Source organism: Phlebotomus argentipes, unplaced genomic scaffold (genome assembly GCF_947086385.1).
Source record: "Phlebotomus argentipes unplaced genomic scaffold, Phlebotomus argentipes genome assembly contig_2, whole genome shotgun sequence".
NCBI classification, from domain to species: Eukaryota; Metazoa; Arthropoda; class Insecta; order Diptera; family Psychodidae; genus Phlebotomus; species Phlebotomus argentipes.
Genome location: NW_026776162.1, coordinates 3,817,227 through 3,829,852, shown reverse-complemented (window position 1 = coordinate 3,829,852; position 12,626 = coordinate 3,817,227). Strand labels below are relative to the sequence as shown.

Here is a 12,626-nt window from a genome sequence, read left to right as displayed (position 1 = left end):
AACTGTCAATTGCAGGACTCGGCTCCAGCCGGCGTCACCTGCAAGGTGGCAGCAGTTTGTCCGGGAGCCTCCATGCCATCAACAGCGGTTCACTGCCCATTCCACCAGCGCCTCTTCCACCCACAAGCGTGCCGCCTCACATTTGCATCAATGACGAGTTAGAGGATCCAGACGATCTCTTCTGCAGCGCCGATCGCTTCTCCAACAATGGTGAAAGTGTATAGCAGGAGGAGGAGCAGCAGAGTATCTCACCCCTTTTTTCGCCATAAGCAATTGAGCCTTAGTTCTTTGCTGGATTTCCCAAGCAAAAGCGCACCCAAAAGCCCAATAATTGCATTGAAACGCATTTTGGTCATTTCATAGACAAATCCACAAAATCTCCTTTCCCTTTTGTAATCAACTCCAAACTGACCTGAACGAGCAGTTTCCCCGGAAAAGAAACCACTTCCTGCGTTTTGAGTTACTTCAAATTTGTCCAGAATCATTTGCCACAATAAGTTGTAACAGCAACATTTCCATGAACAATAATAATTGAGATGGAGGATAAGGAAGAAATGCAGAAAATATGAAATCAACATAAAGATGGATAAGGAAATACAGTAGCAGAAATATTGTACGAAAAAAGCAACCTCTACTTCCACTAAATGTTTAAGGAAAAAAAACCGTAATTTTAATATTTGTAATAATAGAGGAGAGAAATTATTGTTAATAAAAAAAATATGATGATATAAACAGCACTGAAAAACCCAAATAAAGATTTTTAAAAGTAAATTTAAAAATCATGTACATTTGCAGAAGAGAAATATTTACATCACACCCACAATTGATGTTTCTTTTCTTGATTTTTTTCTCCCCAAAAAAAAAAGAAAATGCAAATTACATTTAAAGAATATTAAGAGAAAGAAATCTTTGCGACAAAATATCACACCAATTCTTTAATAAATCTATTAACACCACTTAACGAAAAAAAATCATAAACTCAACACTAAAGAATACATTAATGTAGGTGAATTTAATTAAAATGACTAATAATAAAAAAAAAAACATGATTAACAAATATAATTGAGTGTTTAATGATAAAAAAAGAGGTGAAAATGAAAAATAAACATTAATGATTGTGTCAGTAAAGAAAATGGTGGAAATTATATTGGAAAGAGAATGTAGATTTTTGTGTAACCTAAAATGCAGATCATGTAATAATTGCGACCCCTTTTGCGACTAATAATTCACAAGAGTTCTTGTATTCAAATGAGTTTGCCAATTAGTCTCTTCACTCCCTTTGCAATCACACTAATTGCTATGAAGCATGTTAATGGCGTTTTATTTTAATCATGGTGCAATTCTTTAATTTTATATTTAAAAATATTCGAAACACTATAATAAAATCCAAAAAAAAACAATTGACGCTTACGAGTAGTGAAAAAGAGTGTAATAAATGTAGGAGTAATGAAAAATGAGAAAAAGAAACCTTCTAATAAATATTATGAGAGAAACAACATGAAAAAAATATTGATTATATATGAATTACCAAAAAGGAAGAGAAGAGAAAAAAACAAGCATAAAACTTTATAACGAAATGCGGCGTTTTATAGAGAAAATATAAAAGATTGAAAAAAATAAAACCCTCAAGAAAGGAAATTAACATTAAAATTAGGTGATGGGCTCCTTATTCTGAAATTATTTCATACAATGTCAATGAGAGAGATTTGAAAAAGATCAATACAGACTAGGAAATATCACTCCAAGTGTTGAAATAATTCCGGAAAGGATACTTTTTGTCTACGGTTTTATAGGACAAACAATTAATAAGAGATGAAGATATGAAAACACTAATAATAATTGTGAGAATAGACGTGAGATATGCATCACATGCAGTGGAGATAACAATTTAGGAATATAAGATCAAGATATTAAGTGCAACTGAGCGAATGCGCAAATTTATCAATGAAGAAGTGTATTATTTTGCATTTACATCAATCCACGTTTGGTTTTTGCACTGAAATCCAATGAAGAGAAGATGAGAAAACTTTGACTAAGTGAGAAATTACTAGAGAAAATCAATATTATTAGAGGATATTCAAGCATTTAACATGAGAACGGCGGAGATGAAAGTAAACATTAATCGATGATGAATTATTAAATGAGAACAAGAAAAAAAAACACCAAAGTTGTAATAGAGCACGTGTTTTATATATATTTATGAAATAACAGAAGGAGATAAAAATACAGTAACTAATTAGAGAGAATCCCCCCTTAAAAACATAGTGAGACGAGTAAGTAACAGGAGAAGAAGTGGAGAACCTAACTGGATAGCGAAAAAGTACGTTAATCGTTTGGAGTACAGATGAATTTTTCAGCATGAAAAGATGATAATTTTGTTTCCTTTCTTGAAACAAGCCTATAGAGAAGTGAAAATATCACATTTTTTATGTGAATTGAATGTGCAATTTTGTGAATATTGTCGATCACGGCCAAATTTTTCGTACAACTCCATTTCTCGGCTATAAAATATAAATTTATTGTATAGAAAATTTATGCTTCTAATTGGGCTTTTCTTTCCATTCATTTCATCATATATAGTTCCACAATAAACAGGGTAACAAAAATGAAATTTGACTTAGAAGCTTGAGTGATGATTTATGGATTGTGTAATCAATGAAGAGAATATAAACCACAAAGTGAACCCAATAATTTCACAGTGAAATTATCAATGAGAGATTCATCTTCTTCTCAAATTATTCGCAATAATTTTTATTCACAACCAAAAAAGAGTAATTGAAGAAAAGAAAAAAATAGGAAAGGGAAAATAAAAGCACAAATATTCACAAAATACATTTCAATTTTTTCAAGAAAAAAACAAAAACTGGATAGTCTTTTCTTCACTGATGCAGAAGCGATGCAACACGACACATGAGTTGTCGCCCCTAAATATCATTTAGTAATGAAAAAAAAACTAACTACTAATGGAAATAATATGAAAAAAAAACTCAGTATGATAAAAAAACAGAAGTATGATTAAGTAAAATCCACATATAATATTTAATAATAATGAAACAAGAAAACTTATAAAAAAAACTTAGAAAAAAATGTTGCAACGTTTTGTATAAAAATTCCTAATGTTGTTTGTTATAATCAAAATTAAACTGTTATATGAATAATAATAAATAATAATAAAAATGACTAAACATAATATAAAAGATTAAAAGGTGAAGAAAACACGAGGAAAGCGATTGGTTGAAAACACGCGGGGGGAGGATTAGGAAACAGAATTGATGATGATGTTAATAGGAAATGTGAAACTTTGTTTTCTATACCCATTAATATTGAAATATGTGGTGAAAAAAATACGGTAATAAGAAAAAAACTGTAACGAGTTAACGAAAATATGGAATTTATTTGATATGTAAATAAATACTGTTTAATTCGAATGAAGAAAAGAAATAAAATTGTATGTAACACAGAATTTTGCCTTTTTCATTTCAGTTACGCTTTGAATTACTTCCTCACTCATTTTCAGTACTAGTAAGGCATTGCGTATTCAGCTGGGAATTGAGATGCAGTCAGTCGGGTAGTTTTGACGTTTGCAATACAAACAAAAGTGCTCTTGTCGGAAAAGTAGCTTTTTCTCTGAAACATATTGAGAAAATTATTAGATAAGTTTCTCAAGTGGATAAACTGTCTATCAGCAAAGGATGTCTATAGAAATTGAGTCGGCGGAGTGAGTATTTCTGTAGAAATGTGATGGTAAACACCAAACCTAACCTCAAATACATCTTCTTCAGTGTTATTCGCCTCATCCAGCAGTATTTGAAGGAATCCAACTTACTCAAGACTCTGCAGACACTCCAGGTAATGCAAGAAGATGTTCCAACTTATTTCCAATGCTGTACTTCCACGAACTCTGTCGTCTAATCCATCTGTTGTGTTTCAGGAGGAAACCGGCGTTTCCCTGAACACCGTTGACAGTGTTGATGGGTTCGTTTCAGATATCCACAATGGTCACTGGGACACCGTTCTCAAGGCCATCCAGTCCCTCAAGCTGCCGGACAAGAAGCTCATCAATCTGTACGAGCAGATCGTGCTGGAGCTGATTGAGTTGCGAGAACTGGGAGCGGCTCGATCGCTTCTGCGGCAGACGGATCCCATGATAATGCTGAAGCAACAGAATCCCGAGCGGTATATGCATCTGGAGAACATGCTCCAGCGAGCGTACTTCGATCCCAGGGAGGCGTACTTGGAGGGCAGCAGCAAGGAGAAGAGGAGAGCAGCGATTGCCCAGGAGCTGAGCGGAGAAGTGTCCGTGGTGCCCTCGTCGCGTCTCTTGGCCCTCCTTGGGCAGGCGCTGAAGTGGCAGCAGCACCAGGGCTTGCTTCCGCCGGGCACCACGATCGATTTGTTCAGAGGCAAGGCCGCCATTCGCGATCAGGAAGAGGAAATGTGTCCCACTCAGCTCGCCAGACAGATCAAATTCGGCTCCAAATCGCACGTGGAGTGCGCTCAGTTCTCGCCGGATGGACAGTTCTTGGTCACGGGCAGTGTGGATGGCTTCATTGAGGTGTGGAACTTCACCACGGGAAAGATGAGGAAAGATCTGAAGTATCAGGCGCAAGAGCAGTTCATGCTGATGGAGCACGCCGTGCTGGCGATGGCCTTCTCTCGGGACAGCGAAATGCTGGCCACGGGCTCCCAAGACGGCATGCTGAAGGTGTGGAAGATCCAGACGGGTCAGTGCTTGCGGCGCTTCGAGAAGGCTCACTTCAAAGGCATCACGTGCCTTCAGTTCTCGCGTGACAACAGCCAGATCCTCTCGTCCTCCTTCGATCACACAATCCGCCTGCACGGCCTCAAATCGGGCAAGATGCTGAAGGAGTTCAAGGGCCACACGTCCTTCGTCAACGAGGCCGCCTTCACGGCTGACGGACACAATCTCCTGAGCGCCTCCAGCGATGGCACTGTGAAGGTGTGGAGCCTCAAGACGACCGAGTGCGTGTCGACATTCAAGGCGCTGGGCAATGAGTTGGCCGTGCACACGGTTCTGCTGCTACCCAAGAATCCCGAACACTTCATCGTCTGCAATCGCAGCAACACCGTCGTGCTGATGAACATGCAGGGCCAGACCGTGCGCTCCTTCTCGTCCGGAAAGCGCGAAGGAGGCGCTTTCATCTGCGCCACCATTTCACCGAGAGGAGAATACATTTACTGCGCCGGCGAGGATCTCGTTCTCTACTGCTTCTCCATCACGTCCGGGAAGCTCGAGAGGACACTCAATGTGAGTCACAATAGCTAATTTCATGGCTGACACGAAATTTAACTATTCTTTCCAATGCAGGTTCACGAGAAAGACATCATTGGACTGTCTCATCATCCTCACCAGAATCTCTTGGCCAGCTATGGCGAGGACGGTGTTCTGAAGCTCTGGAAGCCCTAAATTAGAGACTTTTTCCGTGTGTTTCAATTTTAATCCAAAATAATTCAATCCATTCAGACAAAAATGAAATTGTATGGCAATCGAACATTCGTGTGCGAGTATATTAGGGTGAATCCACGGGCAGATCGACGAATTTCACGTGTTCCATGTCACTGAAGTAGCTGTCCAGCATGGCATTCTGGGCGGAGATGCGTCTGTGGGGATCGAACTCGAGCAGTTGCAGAAGCAGCTGATCTGCGCCCTGACGGATAATCTCTGCCGGGAGTGATTGTCGCTCCCAGCGCGGGAAGCTGGCCTTGTACTCTGGCATCTGCGCAATTCCTGGCCATGTGTTGTTATTTGGCGTGCCCAGCAGTTCGAAGATCTTGTACAGCTGCTGAATCTCACTGTCGCCAGGGAAGAGAGCTCGCTTGATGATCATCTCGGCGAAGATGCAGCCCAGACTCCACGTGTCCACGGCGGTGGTGTAGAGCTTCGTGCCCAGAAGGATCTCAGGAGCGCGATACCACAGCGTGACGACTTCGTGCGTGTAAGAACTCATGGGGATGTTGAAGCAGCGCGCCAGGCCGAAATCCGCCAGCTTTATGTGACCCGCCTTGTCCACCAGGAGGTTCTGGGGCTTCAGGTCTCGGTGCAGGATCCGATGCGCCTGGCAGAAGGCGAGTGCGTCGAGCATTTGATGCATGTAGCTCTGGAAAGACAGCATTAAGCATTCTGGCGAACGTCCAAATGTGGATTAGAGACGTTAATCTCACCTTCACGAGCTTGGGAGTGAGGAGATCCTTTTTCTGTTCCAGCATCTTCTTCAGGTCCATGTTGAGACACTCAAAGACCATAAATATGCTGCCATCGCCTATTATTACGTCGTGGAGATTGACAATGGCGGGATGTTTGAGGTCCTTCAGCAGGGAAATCTCCCGAATGGCCGTCGAAGGCACGCCGTCTGTCTCACTGAGAGGAAAATTTGGGATTACAAGTGAAATTTATATTGGCTCTTTCAAGCAATCGTACAAATAAAACACTTTTATCTAACTATAATCTTGAAGAGACAAGAACGAAACGCGAAACGGATTTTCTAAAAGTCCTAAGAATAATCTCAAATTCCTTACAATGTTCGTGGAATTGCTGCATTGTCCAGGAAATCAAGCCGAATTATGTGGTGCTACGAATTACAAATCTCACGAAGCACAGCACATAACTTCGGTTGATGCCCTGGAATAAGAAATCCTGGCAAAATTGGATATCCTTTCCAAAACTTCCGGACAGACATGAAAAAGCGTCCGGAAATAGACATGGTTAAGGTTAAGGATAAATTACGGCTTAGTTCTATGCAGAAATGCTATTTCTCTTTGGCAAAGTGTGGTGAGGATTCCTGAGAATACCTTCCCACTCTGAGACCCTATGAAAACGTCTAAGAGCTGCGTGAAAATGAGTATTTGTGTGACGTAAACAAACCTTTCGAGACGAATCTTCTTGAGAGCCACAAATTTGCCCGTCTTCTTGTCGTTCGCCTTGTAAACTACTCCGTACGTTCCTTCGCCGATTTTCTCTATTTTCCTGTACTTGTCCACATCGTCGTACATGTTGCTTGCGAATTTAGTCACATTTAAGCAATATTTTTCACTTTGCTGTGCTTGTCAAACGACAGCGCGGGAAATATTGATCCGGCGTGACAGTAGACCTGATGCCCAAGGGTTGCCGTATGTGCGCAATAGTGTTGCCGGAGCAAAGAAAGCTCTAAAGCTTGCAGTTTTGAATAATAACCGCTGCTAATGTATGCAGAAATAATATTTGGCCAATTTCCATTCAGTTCCTTTTACCACAAATAAATAGTCAAATTTGCAACAAGTGCTTGTTTATTTGAGTCATTTGAGCAAATAATATTTGTCCGGAAGCAATGCTGACTATTGTGAAAATTTATTCAAATCAAAAGCGCCCGTGGCAAAAATTTGAAATATTTAATTAATAAAAAATACACTAAGTGTGGGGATATTGAAAAATTATCTAAATTGTGTGATTTCACTCACGACAAACCCAGAAATTGTGTTAAATATCGTCTACTGAATGTGTTTTCCTGCTATCTAATCCAATTTAATCCTTTTTGTAATTGTAGAAAAGGCTGAAGTGAGAGATTTTCAATCTGGAAAATTTTGCTGGTTCACGTGTAATAGAATTCAGGAATCTCTCCATTCAAGTAACAAAATGCTGTGGGTTTTGAGAAAACGTGTGAGAACTGGAGAGACTGTTCCTCAACCTTTCAACTCAAGACTTTCATTTGCAGACAATCGCCCAAGACGCCCGAGAAGCTTCCTCACAATAATTTCTCAAGTACTTTACAAGATGTTCCGTTCTGTCTGCAGGAATTAACACACATCACAAGCTATTAATTAATTGTGCTGAAGTGTCCTTAAGTTCAATTGTGTGCTTCTGATATTCAGATTTTATGTAGAATTTAAGCTGTTGAGCGTGCAAAGCCCACAATATCAAATCAATATTTGTCTTTTCTTTCGCAAGTGGCTTTCCGGGGGGCTCAATTTGCTGCGCAAAGTGCACACAAAAGACTTTCGAATGTAAAAATCCCAGAGTGTATTTCCATCCGTTGAGCACTTCGATAAACTTTCCCCGTCTTCCGGGAGCATTTAACTAAAGGTGCGCTCAATGGAACTATTCTAAACTCCCTCTTTCAATCTCTCCCGCTGATATGTGGGTCTTTATCGACTCTCAACACTAACCGTGGGTTGATTTCATGGCTTCTGCACTGGCAAATTCATGACCTCTGGAAATAATTATCCTTCGAAGTTGCTTTTGAGTGAATTGAGAAGTCTCTCTGTGAATCTGGGGAGTTTCTGCATTCCAAATGGTCGCGACTCGCAACAAGCGTGACAAAGTGTTAAGAGACCACCGACGAGACGGGGTGGAATTTGCAATTTTGTCAGCGCACAAATCCCTCGATGCAATTGCATGGCAACAACATATAAAATATCTGCAAATATTTTCTGCAAAATTAGCAAATTTAACGAACCGTAAATTTAGATTGATGCTCTGTATACATATTTGCATTTTTGTATAATGTATATGCACTACTTTTTCATTCATGAGTCCACTTCCGTTGGTGGAATTTCATTGTGGAGTCGGACGCAAATGGATGAGCAGGAATTGTGCGGGGATGTGAGAAAAGGGGTGTGAGAAAAGTGGTAAATAATTCCACTAATGGAGTGAGGACAGATCATGACGGAATATGTGTTGACAATATATAAACACTCGTCAGCTTTTCGATGGCAAGATAATCTAAACTTTTGCAAATAATTGCGATATTCTCTCTTGTGTGTTTTCTGTCTAAATTACATGGTTTCACGCCTTTCATTGTTTTGTGCTCAGCGTCAAAGGATTGTTTATCGATTTTCCGAGCAAATAATGTAGATTGTCTTTCGCTGCCCTATCATTTCTCATATGATGCTGTACAGCATGCAAAATCAAGCATGGACACCTCGAAAACCCCCTAAATCCACATTTATACCGTGGTGGAATGCAGAAAAAGTGCAAAGCTCTCTCATTGTTGACCACCGCGGCGATCATGTGGGGAAATGCTCGATATTAATGGCTTCGGCGGGGGGCATTTTTGTTTGGCCAGCCGAAAATTCACTTCCTCAATTGGATATTCATATGCAAAGTGGACAGTTTAAAGGTTATTTTCAATTTTTCACATTCTCCTATTGTGCTTGCGGGAGAAGTTGAAATTCCTACACATTCCATTAATAAAGCTTACTTCTAAGCAATAAAAATGACTGCTTGAATAACAAAAAGTTTAGTGATATTTTCAGCTAGACAAGCCTTAGATATTTTTGCCAGAATTGCACTGCTTAATTTACTAGAGAACTAGAGCAACAATAATATAAATGCGAATGTCTGCGGATCGAAATGGAGTCGTAAATCATTTAACGAAGTATGCAAATGATGGAAAACTTAATATAACGAGATTATATGCATTCCAACATTCACAGCAATCAGCAAGGTACACAAAATATCTTATTCATCTGATTTTGGCTCACAGAATCATGCTTTAGCGAAGTGCTTTGCGTGTATTTCCAAGAATTTATACGCGATATTATTTCCATATTCGTGAAATATGTATTAAGTTATAACACAAACGGCGAAGCTCAAAAGAGACATTAAATTGCATTCCATCATATTTCATCGAACAGCAGCTCAATAAACGATTTCAGTGCACATTCAATCCAATGTTGTATTATATTAGAGAATCACAAAATTGCCGTGAGGCTCAATTTCATGCGATTTCACAATAAATTCCAATGATGTTTTCAACAGGAAGTGCTATATGAGAATAAACCTAATTTTCTGTTCTTTTCATCAATTGCACACTACAAATAGTGATTTTGGAACAATTGTTTGGATTCGAATTGCGCTGTTATTCAATATTTTTCCGCGGAAGTAATTGAGCTAAATAAATTTTGAAATAGAATTTCATCCATTCTGATGCGTTGGCACACATAAGAGGAATTATTTTCCGAAAAAATTCATTAGGCTTTCCAACATGCAGTGTATTTGAAAATGGAATTTATTGAATTTATATTTGAACAAATATATATTTCATACGTATATAAATCTCTGTGTGTCGAGAATAAAATAAAGAGACAAATGAATGTCAGTACTTCAAGGCATTCGGTGGTAAACTAATGGCGGAATTGTTACATGTGAGTAAAATTGGCAATAAACTGCGAATATATTGTACTATCAGTATCACAAAGAGTAAATAACAAAGTGAGAATGACAATTTAACTAAATTTATTGTTGATGAAATGTAATATGTACATTTATTAATCATACAAACGAGCGCCTGGAAAGCGGGTAATTAAATTTGGATATTATCACGTCTCACTTCAGAAGAAATAAATTGCAGTTGCACAACGCTCTCTGGCTGGCGGCTGGGAATTGTTTTCCCATATATCATCTTTCTCATCTTGCAAATGGAGATCTCAGGAACTTGAGCCAATTAGCCTAGATTAAAGCTTATTGCAAACTCTGTGTGTGTGTGTTGTGTTGTGTGGGGTGAGAAAGTGCATATTACAGGTTAAGTTGCGCCCCTCATGATGGAATGCTCGCGTTATAGTGTTTAGAGTCCCTTCGGAGGCGTGCAAAACCGACGTGCGAGCATGAGCGAAATGACGGTGGAGGACGTGCCAGATTTTAGCGGATTTTGGTTTATAATACTAAGCGATGTGAATTCAGATCAACCTGGGTACAACCAAAAAGTTATATATCGTCTCTCTCCCAGAGCACCCACTCTCGAGGATTAAGCACTAAACAAGCTCCCAGCAGCAGTAACAAACTAAATCCGCATGCAAAACAGCCAACCAATCAAGAATCATTTCATTTTGCAACATCATCCCCTGCCGAGCGACTGGACCGAATATCAGGAGTGATTAAATTGTCTGGGAAATTATGCGATATGCATGGGACATACAAAAATAATCTCCGGGGCTGCAGGGGGCGGGAATGAGAAGAGATCCCAGCTCACCCCGAACCGGGGTGAAAAACTTTTAATGTACAACATACAATTTTCGCCTTTTCCTCGTTTTCTCCCGATTTGCCAGGGGAAACTTTTAAAATACACTCAGGGAACTCGAGAGATCAGAGGGCTTCCTCGGCATCTCTTGAAAATATAACTATTCACCATTCACCGAGCTGAACCCAATTTGTTAATTTGTTGAAGAGCTTTTGGCAACAATTTACAAACACTGTGATTCTGTAGTATCTGTATAGTTGCAATTTACACAATTACTATATCAACTCATGTACCCATAAGTTTGCTGTGGTCGGCAAATTCAATAGCATGTATTGGCCTGTTTGTGAAATAATGCAAACATCCACCAGTGGCCAGTGAAATGAGGCAATGTAGAAAATAGAAAATTCAATTACACTTAAATATGCAGTCATTTCTCTTTGCAAATTGTCCTGAACTCACCCAATTGGACCGCACTCTGGGTAGGTTTTGTCGTTGTCTAAAAAGAAGCGACGGTTGTCACAATTTGCGAACCAGAGTGAGTTTCGCATAATTTAATTATAATCCCCTAGTTCTAGTCTACTATAGCATTCTCTCCACGGACCAAATATTTCCGTTGAAACAGGTGTTTCGCGGGTATCGTCCATCATTGCATGCTTTTCCTTTAATTTTTGCATTATAAGTTTAAACACTGGGTTGTGATATTTCATTATGAAACAAGAGGAACGAGTTACCGCACATTTTTCAATTAATTCGTACTCGACAGACATGAATTGTTGCAGAACAAGTAATTACAACTTATTTTCAGTGCTAAAGAGCTTGCTAAAGAGTTACAAAAGGAGTAATATACATCAAAATTCGCTTAAAATAATTATATTGCACACAATATAATTGCAACATATGATTTCTATCACATTCATAATCTAAATTCTGACTATTTGACGCTTAATCTGTATAATAAAATGTATTGTGTCACAATTTTGATCACTTTTGACCCCACAAAATTATGAATGTGAACATATTGGCTCTAAAAAATAGAATGATTCTGCCTAAATAAATAACTAACACGTCAATTAATTGTATAACAAACAATATCGCTAGTAATTATTCAGATTCGCGATATACGTTTGAATTGTATTGTTGAAGAAAGTCAAATATATTTTATGTATTATCAAAATGTATTGCACATGATAAAATTTTTATCATTAAACATTTATAATGCAGAGATGGACATTTCCGCGTTGTGGCGATTATTTGGTGTGGAAATTGTCTGTTTTGGGAAAATGCACATAATTTTGAAAATTAGATCCGGTGCAGTACAAGTGAGCCAAATAGTTTATTTGTGCAATTTCCATTTCGCCAGTTGTCCACTTTACAACCCCAGAGCGAAATCATTAATATCTAAACTCACCATATTTATTTATGCCCACTGAGAGGGAAGAGAGCAGCAATTTTGCCCCATACAAGTAAGCATAATGGTATCAATTGGTGGAATGTCTGAATGTACAATTTAATCGACATTTCATGCTTTATTTATTGTAACGAACCAACCCCATAAATTTCGTTCGGATTGGTCAACAATCAGCGTCACCAAATTAGCACTTGATTAATGCTCGTCGGACCTAACTTTAGTTTCATTCACATAACATCGGATCCCACCCACCCCGCTGCCGGGCT

General features: G+C 38.9%; 3 protein-coding genes across 10 annotated transcripts in view; 2 read left to right on the top strand and 1 right to left on the bottom strand.

Annotated features, from left to right (window-relative positions):
- Window positions 1-3,197, top strand: part of LOC132265421 (cubilin) — a 60,654-nt gene extending 57,457 nt beyond the window's left edge. For 5 of the 8 annotated variants that reach the window (XM_059766079.1, XM_059766082.1, XM_059766077.1 and 2 more), the window contains one exon: window positions 1-3,197. In XM_059766079.1, the coding sequence (XP_059622062.1) occupies window positions 1-224 (224 nt within the window). In that variant the 3' untranslated portion in view covers window positions 225-3,197. The other 3 variants (XM_059766080.1, XM_059766084.1, XM_059766083.1) reach the window with 3 other exon arrangements.
- Window positions 3,198-3,561: 364 nt separating this feature from the next.
- Window positions 3,562-5,461, top strand: LOC132265422 (WD40 repeat-containing protein SMU1). The gene is made up of 4 exons (XM_059766088.1): window positions 3,562-3,718; window positions 3,783-3,849; window positions 3,932-5,269; window positions 5,330-5,461. Exons 1-4 carry the CDS (start codon window positions 3,693-3,695, stop codon window positions 5,426-5,428), a joined length of 1,530 nt encoding a protein of 509 aa, XP_059622071.1. The 5' UTR covers window positions 3,562-3,692; the 3' UTR covers window positions 5,429-5,461.
- Window positions 5,462-5,475: 14 nt separating this feature from the next.
- LOC132265423 (cyclin-dependent kinase 2) lies at window positions 5,476-7,094 on the bottom strand. The gene is made up of 3 exons (XM_059766089.1): window positions 6,884-7,094; window positions 6,184-6,379; window positions 5,476-6,119 (listed from the first exon to the last, which is right to left on the bottom strand). The coding sequence occupies exons 1-3, from the start codon at window positions 7,009-7,011 to the stop codon at window positions 5,532-5,534; spliced, it is 912 nt and encodes a 303-aa protein (XP_059622072.1). The 5' UTR covers window positions 7,012-7,094; the 3' UTR covers window positions 5,476-5,531.
- Window positions 7,095-12,626: the final 5,532 nt, after the last annotated feature.

Bases quoted from the DNA above. Each gene is read 5' to 3' on its own strand.
- LOC132265422 (XM_059766088.1), top strand. From the start codon at position 3,693: ATGTCTATAGAAATTGAGTCGGCGGA. The intron at 3,719-3,782 runs GTGAGTATTTCT...CATCTTCTTCAG, and splicing joins ATAGAAATTGAGTCGGCGGA to TGTTATTCGCCTCATCCAGC. The intron at 5,270-5,329 runs GTGAGTCACAAT...TTTCCAATGCAG, and splicing joins AGCTCGAGAGGACACTCAAT to GTTCACGAGAAAGACATCAT.
- LOC132265423 (XM_059766089.1), bottom strand. From the start codon at position 7,011: ATGTACGACGATGTGGACAAGTACAGGAAAATAGAGAAAATCGGCGAA. The intron at 6,380-6,883 runs GTTTGTTTACGT...TTTTCCTCTCAG, and splicing joins AAGAAGATTCGTCTCGAAAG to TGAGACAGACGGCGTGCCTT. The intron at 6,120-6,183 runs GTGAGATTAACG...CTGTCTTTCCAG, and splicing joins TCACTCCCAAGCTCGTGAAG to AGCTACATGCATCAAATGCT.